This window comes from Oncorhynchus tshawytscha, linkage group LG11, assembly GCF_018296145.1.
Source record: "Oncorhynchus tshawytscha isolate Ot180627B linkage group LG11, Otsh_v2.0, whole genome shotgun sequence".
Classification (NCBI taxonomy): Eukaryota; Metazoa; Chordata; class Actinopteri; order Salmoniformes; family Salmonidae; genus Oncorhynchus; species Oncorhynchus tshawytscha.
Genome location: NC_056439.1, coordinates 40882135 through 40905784, shown reverse-complemented (window position 1 = coordinate 40905784; position 23650 = coordinate 40882135). Strand labels below are relative to the sequence as shown.

At 45.5% G+C, this 23650-nt stretch overlaps 1 protein-coding gene across 1 annotated transcript in view; it reads left to right on the top strand.

The window, feature by feature from the left end:
• Positions 1-23650, top strand: part of ush2a (Usher syndrome 2A (autosomal recessive, mild)) — a 456140-nt gene that overhangs the window by 184378 nt on the left and 248112 nt on the right. Inside the window, exons 27-34 of the mRNA XM_042330430.1 lie at positions 7517-7647; positions 13160-13286; positions 14635-14736; positions 15119-15307; positions 15546-15676; positions 15789-16065; positions 16150-16386; positions 17346-17426. Coding sequence (XP_042186364.1) covers positions 7517-7647; positions 13160-13286; positions 14635-14736; positions 15119-15307; positions 15546-15676; positions 15789-16065; positions 16150-16386; positions 17346-17426 — 1275 coding nt within the window. The remainder of the gene's footprint in view (positions 1-7516; positions 7648-13159; positions 13287-14634; positions 14737-15118; positions 15308-15545; positions 15677-15788; positions 16066-16149; positions 16387-17345; positions 17427-23650) is intronic.

The following is a 23650-nucleotide window of genomic DNA, read 5'->3' as shown; positions in this document are numbered from 1 at the left end:
TGATCAATGGCCACAGTCAGAAAAAGAGTCTCGTCCTTGGGCCCCACGCCATTACACACACATAAGCGCACACGCGCGCAAAAACACAAACCCATACACATACAAGTGCATACACACACACACACACCCACCCTAAGGAAGAGGCACAAACCAGAACAATCACCTCACACACTCCCAGATTAGCTCTGTTTGAGATCGCTCTCTCCACACAGCCATCGCTTCCTTGCGCTCAGTGTGTATTAGGTCTTTGTGTGTTTTGTTTTATTGGAAGAACAAAAGTCTCCAGAAAATATACATCTAAAAATTCTTCTTGATGATCTTGTCAAGGTGTGTGGAAAGGCTTCTTTAAAACAGTGCTGAGTGTTTTTTTACAGGCTATGATAAAAGACCTGAGATGTAGATAGATAGAGGTTAATGGATCAAATCATTGGCATAAACAGGATGTATTCACTATCATCAAATCAAATCAAATCAAATTTTATTTGTCACATACACATGGTTAGCAGATGTTAATGCGAGTGTAGCGAAATGCTTGTGCTTCTAGTTCCGACAATGCAGTAATAACGAACAAGTAATCTAACTAACAATTCCACCTCATCGAGGTGTTTCCGCCATAACCACCCCTTTCCACATTCAATACTAACCTCATACCCTACATCATACACCTCATACCCTACATCATACCCCTCATACCCTACATCATACCCCTCGTACCCTACATCATACCCCTCGTACCCTACATCATACCCCTCATAACCTACATCATACCCCTCATAACCTACATCATACCCCTCATACCCTACATCATACACCTCGTACCCTACATCATACCCCTCATACCCTACATCATACCCTTCATACCCAACATCATACCCTACATCCAATTATATCTGCGGAGGCGCACGCAACACCAAACAAATCAAATCAAAAAAGGATTCGAAACGCACCGTCTGTACGGCAAATTGATCAGACGGTGGAACTCATCAATGCTTTACTGCAGCCTGATGGGCTTTCTGTCTCAAATCACTCATCATCCTCTCTTCCCATTAACGTAATGCACTATTTAGAATATATTTTAGAATATTAATAACGTGATGTTTTCATGTTTCCATCATTTGTTCATTTAGTTTGTGTATTCTTGCGTTTTCAGGGAACATGGAGTCGAGTGGATGTATGCCACTTGTCTTTGAGAGGTCAATGTGCTTTATGCTAAATCTGGGCTCCAATCAAGGAAGCCTTTTCACTATGAAATCAATGCCTGAGAGATGAGTGCAGGTTTCCTTAATGGATTCATCCATTTAGAGATGTTTTTTATACATTAAAAAAACTAGACCTTTGCCTTAGCATGAATATGAATGTGATTGGAATCTGTTTTTAAACCAGACAAATCCCAAAGATTTGAACTGCACTGAAATGAACTAAATCAAAAACGGTGTGTAAATAAGAAACAAAAAAGAGAAAGGAATAATGTATCCTGACTCTACACACTCTATCGTAGCGTACGGAAGAAATGTTAAATGATACAAATGATTTTCCTTAATTAATTTGATTGATTGCCGTGCGGTGTCGGCACGGAGGCAAAGTGGAGGGAAAACTTTACAGACATCATTAGTTTTTCTCCATTTAAAGATTAATCAGGAGAGGCTGGGCTCTTTAGCTCTGTCATTTGTATATTTAATGGGCTGCTGCAGAATCTATGGCGGTAATTAGCGCTAGCCGCTCTCTCATTAATACGACTGGGCTGATTAATGCTAGCGCCACGCTAACATGACTGGAGTGATCCGCGGGATGTTCTGACTAGATTACACCAGCCAGACCCTGTTTGTTTGGCGTCATGACAAATAGAATAGTGCTCAACAAAAGACCAGGGAATAAGACCAGGGAATAAGACCAGGGAAATAGGAGGATGGATTCTGCTGAGACAATATGTTTGTTTTGTGTATGAGGCATTGGAAAGGGTTTGACTCTAGGATTGTGTTGCAAATTGTGGCAGTTCTTTTTAATCTCTCACTTATGATTATAATACACTGTACATGTAATAGATACCAGTTATGATATCTATAGATTTAAACAACCTCCACATTAGTCCGTCCTATATCCATATAGCCTTTATCTCGGAATGTTGAGTCTACAACATTACAACAGGCATGTCTGCCTCCAAGCATGTGCGTTGGTGCCTGCCTGTGTGTGTTTGTTTGTGTGTGTGTGTGTGTGTGTGTGTGTGTGTGTGTGTGAATGTGTATGTACTGTGTATGATGAACTTTACACACACATAAACTGTACATGACTCTACTCAGATCCCTTAAGAGTGTCTGTCACGCCCTTGACCTGAGATATCTGTTTTCTTTCTATCTTGGTTAGGTCAGGGTGTTACTCGGGTGGATACGCTAGTGTTTGTATTGTCTAGGATTTTGTATGTCTAGAGTTTTGTAGGTCTAGGTATTTGTATGTTTATGTTGGCTTGATATGGTTCCCAATCAGAGGCAGCTGTTTATCGTTGTCTCTGATTGGGGATCATATTTAGGTAGCCATTTCCCTTTGGTGTTTGTGGGATCTCGTTCTATGTTTAGTTGCCGGTCTGCACTATTCATATTAGCTTCACGGTTCGTTTTGTTGTCCTGCTAGTTTGTTCAGTGTTCATTCTATTAAATAAAGAAGAATGTACGCATACCACGCTGTGCCTTGGCCCGATTCATACGACGAATGTGACAGTGTCAGGTTAGGAGCAGTGCCCGGTTGAATAAAACCCCTTAAGTATAACCCCTTAAGTATAACCCCTTACGTAAAACCGGATGCAGGTCTCATGGTGGCCTCACCCCTCAAGGTGTCCCAGCTAGAGAGTGGTCAGCTGCCTCCGCCACTGAGTGGTCAAGTAAGTCGCTCTGGTCTCCTAGGGCAGTCTCTCTCTCTCTCTCTCTTGCTCTCTCTCTCACTCTGGGCTATCCCAGCTGGGCACTCCTAAGAGCCCCTGGTACAGCACATCACTGAGTGGCCAGAACAGACTGCTGACTGAGTGGTCCAACATGTCTCTACAGTCTGGTGGATCCTACTCGAGAGTGAATGGACAGTATGGTCTCCCCTGGGGTCTCCCTGTTGCTGAGGTACTCCTGCTGGGGTTTCCACAGAGCCCCCTGGTCCTGCCTGCAGATAGCTGGTCCTGCCTGCAGAGAGCTGGTCCCGCCTGCAGAGAGCTGGTCCTGCCTGCAGAGAGCTGAGTAGTTAGCCTAGTCTCTATGGTGTCTCCCACGAGGGTCTCTCTTCCCTCTCTGGCTGTCCTGGAGGATGGATGGATGGACTGGGCTGGATGACCATGTGAAGTGTGTTGAACCTGAAGTAGCAAGATGTCATCAGAAAGAGCTGAGCACAACTAGGAGAGAGGAGAGACTGCTGAGCGCACAGCTTTCATAAACATCTATGAACAAACAGGCACGCCAACAGCCAACTTACATAGCTTCTAAAATAAAGCTGTGTCTTTATTACTAATATCCATCAATACCTTGAATAAATCAAATCAAATCAAATTTTATTTGTCACATACACATGGTTAGCAGATGTTAATGCGAGTGTAGCGAAATGCTTGTGCTTCTAGTTCCGACAATGCAGTAATAACGAACAAGTAATCTAACTAACAATTCCAAAACTACTGTCTTATACACAGTGTAAGGGGATAAAGAATATGTACATAAGGATATATGAATGAGTGATGGTACAGAGCAGCATAGGCAAGATACAGTAGATGATATTGAGTACAGTATATACATATGAGATGAGTATGTAAACAAAGTGGCATAGTTAAAGTGGCTAGTGATACATGTATGACATAAGGATGCAGTCGATGATATAGAGTACAGTGTCTACGTATGCATATGAGATGAATAATGTAGGGTAAGTAACATTATATAAGGTAGCATTGTTTAAAGTGGCAAGTGATATATTTACATCATTTCCCATCAATTCCCATTATTAAAGTGGCTGGAGTTGAGTCAGTGTCATTGTCAGTGTGTTGGCAGCAGCCACTCAATGTTAGTGGTGGCTGTTTAACAGTCTGATGGCCTTGAGATAGAAGCTGTTTTTCAGTCTCTCGGTCCCAGCTTTGATGCACCTGTACTGACCTCGCCTTCTGGATGATAGCGGCGTGAACAGGCAGTGGCTCGGGTGGTTGATGTCCTTGATGATCTTTATGGCCTTCCTGTAACATCGGGTGGTGTAGGTGTCCTGGAGGGCAGGTAGTTTGCCCCCGGTGATGCGTTGTGCAGACCTCACTACCCTCTGGAGAGCCTTACGGTTGAGGGCAGAGCAGTTGCCGTACCAGGCGGTGATACAGCCCGCCAGGATGCTCTCGATTGTGCATCTGTAGAAGTTTGTGAGTGCTTTTGGTGACAAGCCGAATTTCTTCAGCCTCCTGAGGTTGAATAATAAATGCACACACACACACGCATGTACACACAAACAATAGTATCAACAGCCTTACAGTACTCAAAACAACATCCGCACAAGAGTCTACAGCTAAACTGCAGTCACACCAACTCACGGCATTGCTTGTTTCAGTAAATGGCATTTCATTGTGTGGGTTGTGACTAACAACAACAACTATTTCTGTTGGAGGATTTCCTTCAAGTCAATCACCGTCACAACACTCTAAGGATGTTTGCATGTCTGCGCCAAGGACAGTGAGTCTCCATGAGTCCATATGAGTGTCTGTCTAAGACATGTCTATGTCCCTACTGCCAGTGTCTTCAGTAGTGGTAGGTCTGTTCCCTAGAAGACTGCTCTACCTACATTAGAGTTAACGGAAGCTAAGGTAGCCCTTTCCTGCAGTCAATGACCAAAAGAGCCATATTTGACCTCATGGGTGGAATATTATTCATATTTTTCATAAATAATAAAATTTAAACAACGAAAATCTGACATGGTACAGGTGTCTTCTTTTTGTTAAGCCCAAAACCATGTGTGTGAGGTGTATACGTTTGTTTCGAAGTAGATTTCTTTAAGACTACCGAGAATCCCTCTGCGTGACCCTGATTTAAACCCGCTGTAAAAGATTGTATAGTCAAAGAGAGAGAGGGTATTCCCAGATTGACTACTCTAGCGTCACCAGGTTAAAACAGGCTAAGTTAGCATCACCTATCTGTCAGGTACTGTATTGTCTTCCGCAAGGGGCTCTGATGTGTCCCATCTATCAAGACTACAAACACTATCGCTCTGATGTAATGCTCTTATACTGAGACCTCATCATTTCTGCTCCTAATGTCAGAGAGAGATATTTTTAACTATATTCTTTTACCCAATTTAAGGCACAAATGCATCCTGTTTTTCCATACTGCCATCTTCGCCTGCACCAACAAGTAATTAGCTGAACAGTCCCTCAGCCTGTTCACTGCGCTGAACCTAGGCCTCCAACGTATAGGTCAATAGTCAGCCTCAAGCCTAGCCCTGTATATCACCCACCCAGGACAGAAAACTGCCCTGCCAGTCAGGAACAAATACAAAACAAAGGTCCTCCTCCCCACAAAAAAGATACCACCTCCCCACTCAATCTGTGAATAATCCTCCACTGTGAACCAGAAGTACTCTTCTCTATGGAGGTTTATATAGGGAGTGTCAACATCCTCTCTGGAAAGTCAGAGACAGAGAGATGGGCAGAAGGAGAGAGAGAGAGAGAGAGATGGGCGGAAGGAGAGAGCGAGAGAAAGATTGGCAGAAGGAGAGAGAGAGAGAGAGAGATGGGCGGAAGGAGACAGAGAGATGGGCAGAAGGAGAGAGAGAGATTGGCAGAAGGAGAGAGAGATTGGGGGAAGGAGAGAGAGATGGGTGGAAGGAGAGAGGGAGATGGGCGGAAGGAGAGAGAGAGAGATTGGTGGAAGGAGAGAGAGAGATATGGGTGGAAGGAGAGAGAGAGAGATGGGCAGAAGGAGAGAGAGAGATTGGCGGAAGGAGAGAGAGAGATGGGGAGAGAGAGAGAGAGAGATGGGCAGAAGGCGAGAGAGATAGATTGGCGGAAGGAGAGAGAGAGAGAATGAGAGGGGCAGAAGGAAAGAGAGAAATGGGCAGAAGGAGAGAGAGAGAGAGATGGGCGGAAGGAGAGCGAGATAGATTGGCGGAAGGAGAGAGAGAGAGAGAATGAGAGATGGGCAGAAGGAAAGAGAGAAATGGGCAGAAGGAGAGAGAGAGAGAGAGAGATAGATTGGCGGAAGGAGAGAGAGAGAGAATGAGAGATGGGCAGAAGGAAAGAGAGAAATGGGCGGAAGGAGAGAGAGAGAGAGAGAGAGGTGGGTGGGCAGAAGGAGAGAGAGATGGGTGGGCAGAAGGAGAGAGAGATGGGTGGGCAGAAGGAGAGAGAGATGGGCAGAAGGAGAGAGAGATAGATTGGCTGAAGGAGAGAGAGAGAGAATGAGAGATGGGCAGAAGGAAAGAGAGAAATGGGCGGAAGGAGAGAGAGAGATGGGAGGAAGGAGATAAAGGGAAATGAAGAGAGAGAGGTTGAAGTGGGCTAACTGTACGTCACATATCTGTCATGGCCCCTCGTGTCACTGATGACAAGATCCCAGATGTATGTCACGCGTGTTAACTGGGATGTGAGTTTACATACAGTATTTTTATTTGTTTCAATTCAGCACTTTATGGTTGCTGCATGCTGACCTCTTTTAATATAAGTTAGTACTTTATTCATTGATAGTACTTTATTATTCTGTTAGACTTTAGGATTTGTTCATTCTTTTTCAGTTGTATTTCTGTTTCAGAAGTTTCTGAATCCATCACATTGTGTTTAACGCCACTCGTAATCGTTCTCCCAATTCCTTTGAAATTCCCACACTGACGACTTTCCCAAAGAGGCCGAGCTCAGAATTCCGAGGGTGTTCCCTCGATCCCTCTATCCCTGTGTCTCTCTATCCCTGTACCCGAGTTTAGGATCTAAAGCAGGGATAAAGGGATGGAGTCAGAGGGAAGGAGAGAGATAGTAAGCGATAGAGTTGTCTTCCGGGAGTCTCCTGTCCGGTTAGAGGGAGTTAGACGTGCCTTAGAGAGCTCCAGCACTACCTCCCCAGATTAAGTACAGATTATCAGATTAACACACAGAGACCAGTCAGAGATTAGACCAGAGGAGATGTGTTTAGCCTGAGCATCCAGTGCTCCCCTGGAGTCCTAATGGAGACATTGGATTGAACACACACACACACGCACACACACACACACTCAAATGGAGACATGAATACCCATCTGGGGGCATCAAAGCAGGATGCTTTTTCCTGACTTGAGGCCGTACATGGGGGCTCAGGGGAAGTGGGTTTAGGAGACGTCCACATACATACATTACACACACACACACACACATGCACATAGGTGGATTGTGGCGGGATGTAGAGAGGAGTGTGTGAGGAGTCCACTGGGACACACTCTAAACCCTTCGACACAGGCACAGATCACCTTTTATCTCCTAATGAAGGATTTCACACGCTCTAATATATACATCTCTTCTTCTCCTCCTTTTTTCCTCTCTCTGCCCCCCCTCCTCCAGGGCTCCGGTTGAGTTTCAGAACGCGAGCATCAGACGGCCTGCTCCTCTGTGCTGTGTCTCCTGGAAACCAAGAGGAGTACCTGGCTCTGCAGATCCGCAATGGACGCCCCTACTTCCTGTTTGACCCCCAGGTAATAAACTACAAACATGTCCACCCTTCCGGGTCGACCCACAGGTAAACTACAAACATGTCCGCCCTTCCGGTTCGACCCACAGGTAAACTACAAACATGTCCGCCCTTCCGGTTTGACCCACAGGTAAACTACAAACATGTCCGTCCTTCCGGTTCGACCCACAGGTAAACTACAAACATGTCCGTCCTTCCGGTTCGACCCACAAGTGAACTACAAACATAGCCAGATTAAAGTGCCCTCAACATTCACATTTCAGGTGTTTCTTCTGGGTGTGACACTATAGAATAGATAGCCAGTCTATTATTTGTGTATAAAAAAATAAGTATATCCCAAAAACTGTTGTCTGATACTAGATGTTTTAGTAAGAGGGAAAAAAACTGATTAATGAGGAAAGTAAAAAGAGATTTCCTGTCTGAATTCCAGATTTCCAGTTGAGTCACTGATGATTTTCATATTCCTGTGACTTATTAAACCCACATTGTGTTCCATTGAGGGGAACATTGTGACTTCTTCATCTGATAAATCCTATCGTTGGGGGGAACATTGTGACTTCTTCATCTGATAAATCCTATGGTTGGGGGGAACATTGTGACTTCTTCATCTGATAAATCCTATCGTTGGGGGGAACATTGTGACTTCTTCATCTGATAAATCCTATCGTTGGGGGGAACATTGTGACTTCTTCATCTGATAAATCCTATCGGCAACCTCCCCTTAGTTTCTTCATTCAAGAGAAACTTTCAAAGTGTATCAGCCTCCAATTAACTCCTTCCCTGCAGTCACGGCACATGCATACCAATCGCTAGCTCATTAGGCTACAGACACACACACACTCGACTCAATTGCTCTTATGATGAAAGCGGTGCTGGCAGACGATTTCACGCGAGTGTCCGTCAGACCACCAACTATCTCTCCTCCACAATAATCACCCTCACACACACACACACACACACACACACACGCACTAGAATATGCAAGCACGCGCACACACACACACACACACACACGCAATAAGGACCTCTTCCTTCTCCAGCTACGCAGCAGCCTTTCCAAACACATTTAGTTAGGCTAGTTCGGTGATTAACACTAGAAGTGGTGTCGCAGTCGATTAATGTCCCCAGATAGCTCCCCCATTAGTTCCCCCATTAGCCAATTCAACAGGCCTAATGGGATTACCACCACGGGGGACCTAATTTGGCGTGACACAGGAAACTGGTACGCTCCCCCCACCACCACACACACACACACTTTCTAATGATGGAATTAATTAGCATTTTATGAAACATAATCTCATAGAGGGATGTTTAGCTACTGTAGTGTTAGAGCTGTCACTAACCATGCCTCTCCTCTCCTCTGGAGTTACTGTTGTCTTTTTAAACCCTGGTTAGGGAGCACTGGGAATCTGTGTGGAATATGACACACCCCTGCCGCCAGCTATATATGATTTAGGCTTGGATTGTTGACAATCACTCTGCATTTGACCTTTAAAGGTAATTTATGTTTGAGTGTGTTTACTGTAAATTACGATATACTGTACGCATTGCTGTGCGCTTGATGAAAACGTGCCTTTGATTTAATCCAGGCCTTGCTCTGAACTGAATGTTGTAGCAAGTAACAAAGAGAAGTATGTTTCCAACAGAAGTCCACAATAGGGATGGGCATGTACATTCTTTGACTGTACTCACATGATTTGTTTTCAGAGTACTCGTCTATTTTTGGAACACAAGGCTCGCACTGGAAAATATGTGTGCATTTAACTATATGCCAACATTGCGCAACAGTGCCTAATTTATTACATAACCATTACAGATATCAAATCCTAATTGCTAAATTGCCCCATATACAGTAGCAGTCAAAAGTTTGGACACAACCTACTCATTCAACGGTTTTTATATATTTTTTACTATTTTCTACATTGAAGACATCACAACTATGAAATAACATATGGAATTATGTAGTAACTAAAAAAGTGTTGAACAAATCAAAATGTATTTTATATTTTATATTGTATTTTAGATTTTCCACATATGCTGAGCACTTTTTGGCTGCTTTTCCTTCACTTTGCGGTCCAGCTCATCCCAAACCATCTAAATTGGTTTGAGGTCCGGTGATTGTGGAGGCCAGGTCATCTGATGCAGCACTCCATCACTCTCCTTCTTGGTCAAATTGCCCTTACACAGTGTGGAGGTGTGTTGGGTCATTGTCCTGTTGAAAAACAAATGATAGTCCCACTATCGCTGCAGAATGCTGTGGTAGCCATGTTGGTTAAGTGTGCCTTCAATTCGAAATAAATCACTGACAGTATCACCAGCAAAGCACCCCCACACCATCACAGCTCCTCCTCCATGCTTCACGGTGGGAACCACACATGCAGAGATCATCCGTTCAACTACTCTGCGTCTCACAAAGACATGGCGGTTGGAACCAAAAATCTCACATTTGGACTCATCCAAATTGCTCATCTTTCTTGGCCCAAGCAAGTCTTCTTCTTATTGGTGGTGTTTAGTAGTGGTTTCTTACAGCAATTCAATCATGAAGGCCTGATTCACACAGTCTCCTCTGAACAGTTGATGTTGAGATGTGTCTGTTACTGCATTTATTTGGGCTGCAATCTGAAGTGCAGTGAACTCTAATGAATTTATCTTCTGCAGCCGAGGTAACTCTGGGTCTTCCTTTCCTGTGACGGTCCTCATGAGAGTCAGTTGCATCATAGCGCTTGCAGTCCTGGGCATAGCAGTTTACCCTGGGAAGTGAAATGCCTTCTGGGAATCATAGTATGCTGTGTAAAATCCATTGTATTTCTATGCTGTGTAGGCTATTTCAATATAGAAGCTTTAGAAATATGCTGTGTAGGCTATTTCAATATAGAAGCTTCAGAAATGAGCTTCAAAGTGTTTTTATTAATTTAATACATACAATTATACTGAACAAAAATATAAACCGAACATGCAACAATTTCAACGATTTTACTGAGTTCTTGTAAGGAAATCAGTCAATTCAAATAAATTCATTAGGCCCTGGTCTATGGATTTCACATGATTGGGCAGGGGCACAGCCATGAGTGGGCCTGGGAGGGCATCACAGGAAAATTGAAGATGTTCTTCTGTTATTTAATGCAGTGTTTTATTTTTTAATATCGAATATCATTTTGGTATTGAGTAGTGTTTCAAATCAAATCTTATTGGTCACATACACATGGTTAGATATTAATGCGAGGGTAGCTAAATGCTTGTGCTTCTAGTTCCGACCATGCAGTAATATCTAACAAGTAATATAACAATTTCACAACAACTACCTAATACACACACAAGTGTAAAGGAATTAATACGAATTTGTACATATAAATATATAGATGAGTGATGGTCGAACGGCATAGGCAAGATGCAGTAGATGGTACAGTATATACATATGAGATGAGTAATGTAGGGTATGTAAACATTATACAAAGTGACATTGTTTAAAGTGGCTAGAGTTACATTTACAGTGGGGCAAACAAGTATTTAGTCAGCCACCAATTGTGCAAGTTCTCCCTTCTTAAAAAAGATGAGAGGCCTGTAATTTTCATCATAGGTACGTACACTTCAACTATGACAGACAAAATGAGAAAAAAAATCCAATCACATTGTAGGATTTTTTATGAATTTATTTGCAAATTATGGTGGAAAATAAGTATTTGGTCACCTACAAACAAGCAAGATTTCTGGCTCTCACAGACCTGTAACAACTTATTTAAGAGGCTCCTCTGTCCTCCACTCGTTACCTGTATTAATGGCACCTGTTTGAACTTGCTATCAGTATAAAAGACACCTGTCCACAACCTCAAACAGTCACACTCCAAACTCCACTATGGCCAAGACCAAAGAGCTGTCAAAGGACACCAGAAACATAGTTGAAGTGTACCTATGATGAAAAAAAATTTAAGTGGGAGAACTTGCACAATTGGTGGCTGACTAAATACTTTTTTGCCCCACTGTATTACATCAATATTTCCATTATTAAAGTGGCTAGAGTTGAGTCAGTATGTTGGCAGCAGCCACTCAATGTTAGTGATGACCTTCCTGTGACATCGGGTGGTGTAGGTGTCCTGGAGGGCAGGTAGTTTGCCCCCGGTGATGCGTTGTGCAGACCTCACTACCCTCTGGAGAGCCTTACGGTTATGGGCGGAGCAGTTGCCGTACCAGGCGGCTCTCGATTGTGCATCTGTAGAAGTTTGTGAGTGCTTTTGGTGACAAGCCATATTTCTTCACCACATTGTCTGTGTGACTGGAACATTTCAGTTTGTCCGTGATGTGTACGCTGAGGAACTTAAAACTTTCCACCTTCTCCACTACTGTCCCGTCGATGTGGATAGGGGGCTGGTCCCTCTATCATCTCCTTTGTTTTGCTGACATTGAGAGAGAGGTTATTTTCCTGACAACACACTCTGAGAGCCCTCACCTCCTCCCTGTAGGCTGTCTCGTCGTTGTTGGTAATCAAGCCAACTACTGTTGTTTCGTCTGAAAACCTGATGATTGAGGTGGAGGCGTGCATGGCCATGCAGTCATGGGTGAACAGGAGAACGCACCCTTGTGGGGCCCCAGTGTTGAGGATCAGCGGGGTGGAGATGTTGTTTCCTACCCTTTCGGTATGGAGAGTCATGATACTAAGCCTTGTATCGGTATCAAAGTCAAAAATCTGGTATAGTTACAATACTAGTGTTTAGTGTATAAAGGCCACACACACACACACACACACACTGTAGTTTGGCCCTATAGATAATGAAAGTGATCCCTAGACCCAAGCCAAGCAGTCCAGCAGATGGACAGAGAGACTAGAAACGCTTTTTGGGAGGATGACAGAATAGTTCCCTCTGATCTCACCGGACCTTAATGAAACCTGAATGTTTTATTTATTTATTTGTGTTTTTTATTTAACCGTTATTTAACTAGGCAAGTCATGAATGGAGGGAGGAAAGGAGCGAGGGACAGAAGGAAACAGAGTGAAAGGAGGGATGGATAAAGAGAGATATTAGAAAAGACACTGTATTTGGACAGGGTAAAATATCAACTCCAGTCTTAAACACATGTATTATCCACATGAGTTGAAGCAGCATACATACAAAACATGAAAACAGAGAGAGACAGACAGAGAGAGCGAGGGGGAGAGAGAGTTTGTCCCGTCCTCCCCCTGTCCTGTCCTGTTGTGGTGGGTGTTGTTAAGTAGACATGTGTGCTGTCTGCTGGGTAGTAAAGGTGTCAGGAGGCTGATATACCTTGGCATTTATACATATATTGATCTCATCATTAAATCTTCATCACACAGCAGAGATGCACCGCTTTGTTGTGGGTGTGTATGTGTGTGTGTCACCTCTCTCTCTGCAGAGTGCCCATCTCTCCTGCTAAGTGCCGATACTGATGATGTCATGCATACTTCAGAAGAAATCACACACACACATATATACAGACACAGACAAACACAAACACACACGGCCAGGTGTAGGTGTGTATGTGACCTCTGTCTCCTCTCCCAGGGCTGGGCAGTGGGAGTGGGAGTGGAGGGTGATGGGGGGAGGAGCTACAACGATGGCCAGTGGCACAGCGTCATGGCAACCAGGAAACAGGCCGTGGGAACAATCATTGTGGATGATCAATACCAAGGTAACACTCACTGTGGTTAGGATAATCATATTCACTGTGTGTGTTAAGCCCAGGCTCTGTGTTCTATTGAGGTATTATCCAGGTTAATCTGAGTCACCGTCTGTGTGATAAGAATCATTAGAATACTCTTGCTCTGCTCTTCCTCTCTGCTCCTCCTCCTCTTCCTCTCTGCTCCTCCTCTTCCTCTCCGCTCCTCCTCTTCCTCTCTGCTTCCTCTCTGCTCCTCCCCCTCTTCCTCTCTGCTCCTACTCCTCTTCCTCTCCGCTCCTCCTTTTCCTCTTCGTTCCTCCTCTCTGCTCATCCTCTTCCTCCACTCCTCCTTCTCCTCTTCTGCTCCTCCTCTTCCTCTCTGCTCATCCTCCTCCTCTCTGCTCATCCTCCTCTTCCGCTCCTCTTCCTCCTCACCGCTCCCCCTCTTCCTCTCCGCACCTCTTCCTCTCTGTTCCTCCTCCTCTTCCTCTCTGCTCCTCCTCCTCTTCATTTTAGCTCATCCTCCCCCTCCCCCTCTTCGCTCCTCCTTTTCCTCTCCACTCCTCCTCCTCCTCTTCCTCTCTGCTTCTCCTCCTCTCCGCTCCTCTTCCTCTCCGCACCTCCTTTTCCTCTCCACTCATCCTCTTCCACTCCTCCTCCTCCGCTCCTCCTACTCTTCCTCCTCCTCTTCCTCTCTGCTTCTTCTCCTCTCCTCTCCGCTCCTCTTTCTCTCTGCTAATCCTCCTTTTCCTCTCCACTCCTCCTTTTCCTCTCCGCTCCTCCTCTTCTGCTCCTCCCCCTCCTCCTCGCTCCTCCTTTTCCTCTCCACTCCTCCTCCTCCGCTCCTCCTTTTTTTCCTCCTCCCCCTCTTCCTCTCTGCTTCTCCTCCTCTCTGCTCCTCCTCTTCCTCTCCGCTCCTCCTTTTCCGCTCCTCCTCTTCCTCTCTGCTTCTCCTCCTCTTCCTCTCTTTTTCACCTCCTCTTCCTCTCTGCTCCTCCTCCTCTTCCTCTCCACTCCTCCTTTTCCTTTCCACTCCTTCTCTCTGCTCCTCCTATTCCGCTCCTCTTCCTCTCCACTCCTCCTTTTCCGCTCCTCCTCTTCCTCTCCGCTCCTCCTCCTCTACTCACCACAGGAACCCAGTAAACTGTGTGTGTTGTTCTCTCTCTGTTTGTCTCATTCTCTCTGATTATGTGTTCTACAGTGGAGCTAAATTACCATTGTACATAACATGGTTATGTAGCCTCATATATCACAAGAGAATATGGATGCAGTTAATGATATCCCTCCCTCCCCTCCCTCCCTCCCTCCCTCCCTCCCTCCCTCCCTCCCTCCCTCCCTCCCTCCCTCCCTCCCTCCCTCCCTCCCTCCCTCCCTCAAGGTAATGCATCTGCTTCCAGCGGCAGTAGCATTATTGGGGAAAACACAGGGGTGTTCATCGGGGGGCTACCAGAGGACTTCACTCTACTCAGACAAGACTCAGGTAGGTACACTCACAATCTAAAAGAGTTGGTTTGTTGCTAGTGAAATATTGCATTAAGGAAACATTCTTCTCTCTCTCTCTCTCTCTCTCTCTCTCTCTCTCTCTCTCTCTCTCTCTCTCTCTCTCTCTCTCTCTCTCTCTCACACAATCTCTCTCTTCTCTCTCCCCTCTCTCACTCTCTCTCTCTCTCCTCTCTCTCTCTCTCTCTCTCTCTCTCACACACAATCTCTCTCTTCTCTCTCACTCTCTCTCCCTCTCTCTCTCTCTTTCTCTCTCTCACACAATCTCTCTCTTCTCTCTCCCCTCTCTCACTCTTTTTCTCTCCCTCTCACTCTTTTTCTCTCCCTCTCTCTTTCTCTTCTCTCTTTCTCTCTCTCTCTAGGTGATGCTCAGCTGGTACAACAGGGGTTCTCTGGTTGCCTTAGAGACGTGCAGGTGAAGATGATTGACAGCCCCTCTGAGGTGTGGCAGCCTCTTGATTGGTCCAGAGCCACAGAGAGGGTTGTGGCCTATGAGAGCTGGGAAGGATGCCCCGCCCACACAGAGGAGGGGGCCCACTTCTTGGGACAAGGTAGCAACAAAGACAGTTTAGAACTAAAAGGCCTCACTTTCTAGTGACTTCCTGGTTTGAAGAAGAAAATGAAAATAAAGTCATTTTTGTGAAATCTTGATAACCTGTAATATCCTTGTAACTGGCCAGTGAGGTTTGTTAAAAATACAGTATAACGGTATAAAGACAGTAAGAATCAAGAGACTTGTTACCGTTATGTTGTATTGTGGCTAATAATTGTGTGTGTGTCCCGTGTTAGGGTTCCTAGAGCTGAGTCCAGAGGTGTTCAGTGGAGGAGAAGACTTTGACATCACCTTTGAGTTCAGGACGGACCAACTCAACGCTCTGCTGCTGTTTTCCTACAACACACACACCTCCGATTATATACTGGTGAGCACACACACACACACACACACACACACACACACACACACACACACACACACACACACACACACACACACACACACACACACACACTAACCTTTCTTCTCTGTCCCAGGCTGAGTTGGAAGGAGGAATGCTGTCATTGGTTCTATCCTGGCGTGGTCACATGACTGACCTGAGCATGTGGGCAGGGCTTAGCTACTGCGACGGGGGCTGGAACCAACTCTCATTGGTCAAACAGGGAGACGTCATCTCAGCCTCCATGAATGATTGGTCAGAACAGCTGAGGGGGGTGGCAGGGGGGGAGTTGGGGGTGGACTCACCCCTCTACCTGGGAGGAGTGCCTCCTGAACTAAACCATGAAGCTCTGGTTAGCCACAGTCACAGACATGGTGAGAACTCACACACACACACACACACCTATCTCACCTCTACCTCCCCCGTCTCACCCCCTCCATCTCTCCTCTCCTGGGTAGGTCTGGGAGGGTGTGTGAGGGGTGTAATAGTTCGGAGTGGTCCCGTTACCGGTTCCATTGGTGTACCGGATGTTTCTGCCGTTAGTCTGTCTGCCTCCACCCGCCGCTCTGTTATGATCAATCTGGACGGCTGCCCGGCAACCGACAGCATCTTCTATTGCCGTGGCAACGACTCTGTACTGGTGTACATGGGCCGAGAGACACAGGCTAGAGACTTGGGAGTACAACCTTTTACAGGTAACATACACTGACACACACACGCCCAGGCACACTAACACACAGACAGATGGACATACACACACTCACACGCATCTATCTACACACTCACAGCACCCTACACACTCACAGGACCCTACACACTCACAGGACCCTACTCACTCACAGCACCCTACACACTCACAGGACCCTACACACTCACAGGACCCTACACACTGACAGGACCCTACTCACTCACAGGACCCTACACACTGACAGGACCCTACACACACACTGTACCCTACACACTGACAGGACCCTACTCACTCACAGGACCCTACACACTGACAGGACCCTACTCACTCACAGGACCCTACACACTCACAGGACCCTACACACTCACAGGACCCTACACACTGACAGGACCCTACTCACTCACAGGACCCTACACACTGACAGGACCCTACACACACACTGTACCCTACACACTCACAGGACCCTACTCACTCACAGGACCCTACACACTGACAGGACCCTACTCACTCACAGGACCCTACACACTCACAGGACCCTACACACTGACAGGACCCTACTCACTCACAGGACCCTACACACACACTGTACCCTACACACTCACAGGACTCTACACACTCACAGGACCCTACACACACACTGTACCCTACACACACACTGTACCCTACACACTCACAGGACTCTACACACTCACAGGACCCTACACACACACTGTACCCTACACACACACTGTACCCTACATACACACAGGCCTACCTACCTCTGTCTGCCTGCCTGCCTGCCTGCCTGCCTGCCTGCCTGCCTGCAACAGAATATAGCAGCAAAGCTATTATTATACACACACATTATGTGTGTCTACCTGCCTGGTGTTTTGCAGCATCACTATCCGTCCTTAGTCACACAGATAGATCACGTGTTTGTGTGTGTAGCCTTGAATATGTGATGATTTTATGTGCGTGTGTGTGTAGAGTACCTGTACAGGGTGGTGGCGTCAGGAGAGGGAGGATGGACAACAGGACCTTGGGAACGTGGGCGCAGCAGGGAATCAGGTAACACCTAGAACATTATATTCACATCTGGTAGGATGTTTGACACTCAAGAGATCAGAGAAAGAGAGAGGAGGGAGAGACAGAGTGATAGACAGAGAGAAGAGAGAGAGAGAGGAGGGTGAGAGAGAGACATCCTAAGAAAATGAACAACAATGTCAAATGGTTTGATGAAGAATGCAAAAACCTAAGAAAGAAATTGAGAAACTTATCCAACCAAAAAACATAGATACCCAGAAAACTTGAGCCTTTGCCTTCACTATGGTGAATCTAAGACAATACAGAAGTACGCTACGGAAAAAGAAGGAACAGCACTTCAGAAATCAGCTCAGTCAACAGCAACCTTGGGAAAATCCTCTGCATTAAATCAAATCAAATCAAATTTTATTGGTCACATACAGTACACATATTTAGCAGATGTTATTGCAGGTGTAGCGAAATGCTAGGGTTCCTAGCTCCAACAGTGCAGTAGTATCTAACAATTCAGTAGTATCTAACAATTCACAACAATACACACATCTAAAAGTAAAATAATGGAATTAAGAAATATATAAATATTAGATTGAGCAATGTCAGAGTGGCACTGACTAAAATACAGTAGAATAGAATACAGTATATATATATATATAGATATAGATATGAGATGAGTAAAGCAGTATGTAAACATTATTTAAACATTATTAAAGTGACTAGTGTTCCATTATTAAAGTGACTAGTGTTCCATTATTAAAGTGGCCAGTGATTCCATGTCTATGTACATAGGGCAGCTGCCTCTAAGGTGCACGGTTGCGTAACCGGGTGGAAGCCAGCTAGTGATGGCTATTTAACAGCCTGATAGCCTTGAAATTTGATTTGTTTTTCAGTCTCAGGCCCCACCTTTGATGCACCTGTACTAAACTCGCCTTCTGGATGATAGCGGGGTGAACAGGCCATGGCTTGGGTGGTTGATGTCCTTGATTATCTTTTTGGCCTTCCTGTGACATCGAGGGCTGTAGGTGTCCTGGACGACAGGTAGTTTGCCCCCGGTGATGCATTGAGCAGACCACACCCCCCTCTGGAGAGCCCTGCGGTTGCGGGCGGTGCAGTTGCCGTACCAGGCGGTGATACAGCCTGACAGTATGCTCTCAATTGTGCATTTGTAAATGTTTGTGAGGGTTTTAGGGGCCAAGCTAAATTTCTTCAGCCTCCTGAGGTTGAAGAGGCGCTAGTGCGCCTTCTTCACCCCACTGTCTGTGTGGATGGACCATTTCAAATCGTCAGTGATGTGTACACTTACTGTTTGCTGATGATCTAGTGCTTCTGTCCCCAACCATGGAGGGCCTACAGCAACATCTATATCTTCTTCACAGATTCTATCAGACCTGGGGCCCTGGCAGTTGATCTAAGTAAGACATAATGTTGCTAAAAAGGACTAGTTGCCAGGACCACAAATACAAATTCCATCTGGACAACGATGCCATAGACCACACAAAAAACTATACATACCTTGGCCTAAACATCAGCGCCACAGGTTACTTCCATAAAGCTGTGAACGATCTGAGAGGCAAAAAGGGCCTTCTATGCCATAAAAAGGAACATAAAATTCGACATACAAATTAGGATCTGGATAAAATATACCTGAATCGGTTTTAGAACCCATAGCCCTTTATGGTTGTGAGGTCTGGGGTCCACTCACCAACCAAAAATTCACAAAATGGGACAAACAGCAAGTTGAGACTCTGCATGCGGAATTCTGCAAAAATATCCTTTGTGTACAATGTAAAACACCAATAATTCAATTCTACAGCCACCTAAAAGGAAGCGATTCCCAAACCTTCCATATCAATCACCTACAGAGAAATTAACCTGGAGAAGAGTCCCCTAAGCAAGCTGGTCCTGTGGCTCTGTTCAAAAACAGACCTCACAGTGCCCCAGGACAGCAACACAATTAGACCCAAAAAAGAAATCGGCCCTCTTGAACTTTGCGACCTTTTGCCACATTTCAGGCTTCAAACATAAAGATATAAAACTGTATTTTTTTGTGAAGAATCAACAACAAGTGGGACACAATCATGAAGTGGAACGACATTTATTGGATATTTCAAACTTTTTTAACAAATCAAAAACTGAAAGATTGGGCGTGCAAAATGATTCAGCCCCCTTAAGTTAATACTTTGTAGCGCCACCTATTGCTGCGATTACAGCTGTAAGTCGCTTGGGGTATGTCTCTATCGGTTTTGCACATCGAGAGACTGAAATTTTTTCCCATTCCTCCTTGCAAAACAGCTCGAGCTCAGTGAGGTTGGATGGAGAGCCTTTGTGAACAGCAGTTTTCAGTTCTTTCCACAGATTCTCGATTGGATTCAGGTCTGGACTTCCTCACTGAACTTCTGGAGAGAGTTTGCTGCACTGAAAGTAAAGGGGCTGAATAATTTTGCACGCCCAATCTTTCAGTTTTTGATTTGTTAAAAAAGTTTGAAATATCCAATAAATGTCGTTCCACTTCATGATTGTGTCCCACTTGTTGTTGATTCTTCACAAAAAAATACAGTTTTATATCTTTGTTTGAAGCCTGAAATGTGGCAAAAGGTCGCAAAGTTCAAGGGGGCCGAATACTTTCGCAAGGCACTGTACAGTTGAAGTCGGAAGTTTACATACACCTTAGCCAAATACATTTAAACTCAGTTTTTCACAATTCCTGACATTTAATCCACGTAAAAATTACCTGTTTTAGGTCAGTTAGGATCATCACTTTATTATAAGAACGTGAAATGTCAGAATAATAGTAGAGAGAAGTTTTTATTTCTTTCATCACATTCCCAGTGGGTTAGAGGTTCACATACACTCAATTAGTATTTGGTAGCATTGCCTTTCAATTGTTTAACTTGGGTCAAACGTATTCGGGTAGCCAATATATCCACATACTTTTCCTGCATCATGACGCCATCTATTTTGTGAAGTGCACCAGTCCCTCCTTCAGCAAAGCACCCCCACAACATAATGCTGTCACCCCCGGGTTTCACGGTTGGGATGGTGTTCTTCGGCTTGCAAGCGTCTCCCTTTTTCCTCCAAACGTAATGATGGTCATTATGACCCAACAGTTCTATTTTTGTTACTTCAGACCAGAGGACATTTTTATGCAAATTGTCCCCATGTACAGTTGCAAACCGTAATCTGGCTTTTTTATAGTGGTTTTGGAGCAGAGCTTCCTTGCTGAGCAGCCTTTCAGGTTATGTCGGTATAGGACTCGTTTTACTGTGGAAATAGATACTTTTGTACCGGTTTCCTTCAGCATCTTCACAAGGTCCTTTGCTGTTTCTTTTGATTTTCCCATGATGTCAAGCAAAGAGGCACTGAGTTTGAAGGTAGGCTTGAAATACATCCACAGGTACACCTCCAATTGACTCAAATGATGTCAATTAGCCTATCTGAAGCCATGACATCATTTTCTGGATTTCTCCAAGCTGTTTAAAGGCACAGTCAACTTAGTGTATGTAGACTTCTGACCCACTGGAATTGTGATACAGTGAATTTTAAGTGAAATAATCTGTCTGTAAACAATTGTTGGAAAAATGACTTGTGTCATGCACAAAGTAGATGTCCTAACTAACTTTCCAAAACCATAGTTTGTTAACAAGAAATTTGTGGAGTGGTTGAAAAACAAGTTTTAATGACTCCAACCTAAGTGTATGTAAACTTCCGACCTCAACTGTATATATAATGTGACATTTGTAATCTCTTTATTCTTTTGGAACTTTTGGAGTGTAATGTATATTGTTGTCACGAACGTCGTCAGGGAAATGACCTGACTAAGGTGCAGCGTGGTGAGCGTACATTTTTCTTTATTTTTAAATGTTGCCAACAAAGCAATAAATAACAAAAACGAACCTGAAGCGCCCCAAACTGGGGACCCTCGCTGCAGGCCCTGGACTGGGAACCCTCGCCGCAGGCCCCGGACTGGCCCATGGAGCATGCACAGGACTCACCAGGCTGGGGAGACCTATCGGAGGACTGGTCCGTGGAGCAGGCACAGGTCGAACCGGGCTGTGGGGGAGCACTGGAGATCTGGTGCTTAAAGCTGGCACCACCTGTCCTGGCTGAATGCCCACTTTGGCCCGGCACGTGCGGAGCGCAGGCACAGGGCACACTGGGCTGTGACAGCGCACCGGAGACATAGTGTGCAGAGCCAGCGCAGGATACCCTGGGCCGAAGAGGCGCGCCGGAGACAGGGAGCGCTGTGCTGGCACAATCCGTCCTGGCTGGATGCCCACTCTAGCACGACACATGCGGAGAGCTGGCTCAGAGCGCACCGGGCTATGAACACGCACTGGAGACACCATGCGCTTCACCACATATCACGGTGCCTGAGCAGTACCACGCTCCCTATCGTGAGCACGGGGAGTTATCTCCGCTAACCTCCCCGTGTTTCCCCCCCCCCCATTTTTTTGGGAGTGGCTTCCCGGTCTTCCTTGCCAGCCATAACGCTGGTTCCCTTTTCTCTCTGCTTCCGCCTTCCTCGCTGCCTCTGCCTGCTTCCACGGCAGGCTCTCGTGTCCTGACATCACCTCCTCCCAGGTTCTTAATGTCCTCCACTCTGTCTGCCCCTCCTGGCCATGCTGCTTGGTCCGCTTGTGGTGGGTTGTTCTGTCACGAACGTCGTCTTGAAAATGACCGGATGAAGGTGCAGCGTGGTGAACGTATATTTTTTATTTATTTTTAAATGTCGCCAAAACAATAAACAACAAAAACGAACGTGAAGCTCCGTCAGGCTATACATGCATAAAAAAAGACAACAACCCACAAATGAGAAAAGGAAAAAATACTGCCTAAGTATGATTCCCAATCAGAGACAATGATAGACAGTTGTCCCTGATTGAGAATCATACCCTGCCAAAAACAAAGACCCAGAAAGCATAGACTTTCCCACCCGAGTCACACACTGACCAAACAGAGAATAAAATGATCTCTATGGTCAGGGTGTGACAATTGTACATTTTTTATTGTTTATTTCACTTTGTTTCAGATGCCAATAAAGCCCCTTAAATTGAAATTGAAAATGAGAGAGGGGGGAGAGATGGGGGGTAGAGTGATAGACAGAGAGAATGGAGAGACAGTGATAGACAGAGAGAAGAGAGAGAGAGACAGAGAGAATGGAGAGACATTGATAGACAGAGAGAGATGGAGTGATAGACAGAGAGAAGATAGTGATAGACCGAGAGAAGAGAGAGAGAGACATAGTGATATACAGAGAAAAGAGAGAGAGAGACAGAGTGATAGAGAAAGTGAAACAGATGGAAACTTTACTATGGCAGTGAATGCACTCAAAGAAAAAGCCCGCAGAGCATTGTATGCAATAAAAATGAAATTATTCAAAATTAACATCCCAAAATATTTGGTCCAAATAGCTCTTTACGGAAGTGAGGTTTGGGGGCCACTCAATAAACTGGACTTTAAAATGTGGGGCAAACATCCAATTGAAGCCCTACATGCAGAATTCTGTCGGAAAATCTACAAGTCCAGAGAAATACACCAACTAATGCATGTAGGGCAGAATTGGGCCGCTTTCCAGTAGTAATGAAAATACAGAAAAGATCATTAACATTTTGGCTACATCTAAATTCAAGTCCAAATTCAAGTCTGCAATTTAAAGCACTTCACACCCAAGAGATGAGCCCAGAAACGAGCCCTCTCAGTCAGCTGGGGTTGGACCTCACCAACCAAGCTGAGCCCAGAAACGAGCCCTCTCAGTCAGCTGGTGTTGGACCTCACCAACCAAGCTGAGCCCAGAGACGAGCCCTCTGAGTCAGCTGGGGTTGGACCTCACCAACCAAGCTGAGCCCAGAAACGAGCCCTCTCAGTCAGCTGGTGTTGGACCTCACCAACCAAGCTGAGCCCAGAAACGAGCCCTCTCAGTCAGCTGGTGTTGGACCTCACCAACCAAGCTGAGCCCAGAAACGAGCCCTCTCAGTCAGCTGGTGTTGGACCTCACCAACCAAGCTGAGCCCAGAAACGAGCCCTCTCCAGTCAGCTGGTGTTGGAACTCACCAACCAAGCTGAGCCCAGAAACGAGCCCTCTCAGTCAGCTGGTGTTGGACCTCACCAACCAAGCTGAGCCCAGAAACGAGCCCTCTCAGTCAGCTGGTGTTGGACCTCACCAACCAAGCTGAGCCCAGAAACGAGCCCTCTCCGTCAGCTGGTGTTGGAACTCACCAACCAAGCTGAGCCCAGAAACGAGCCCTCTCAGTCAG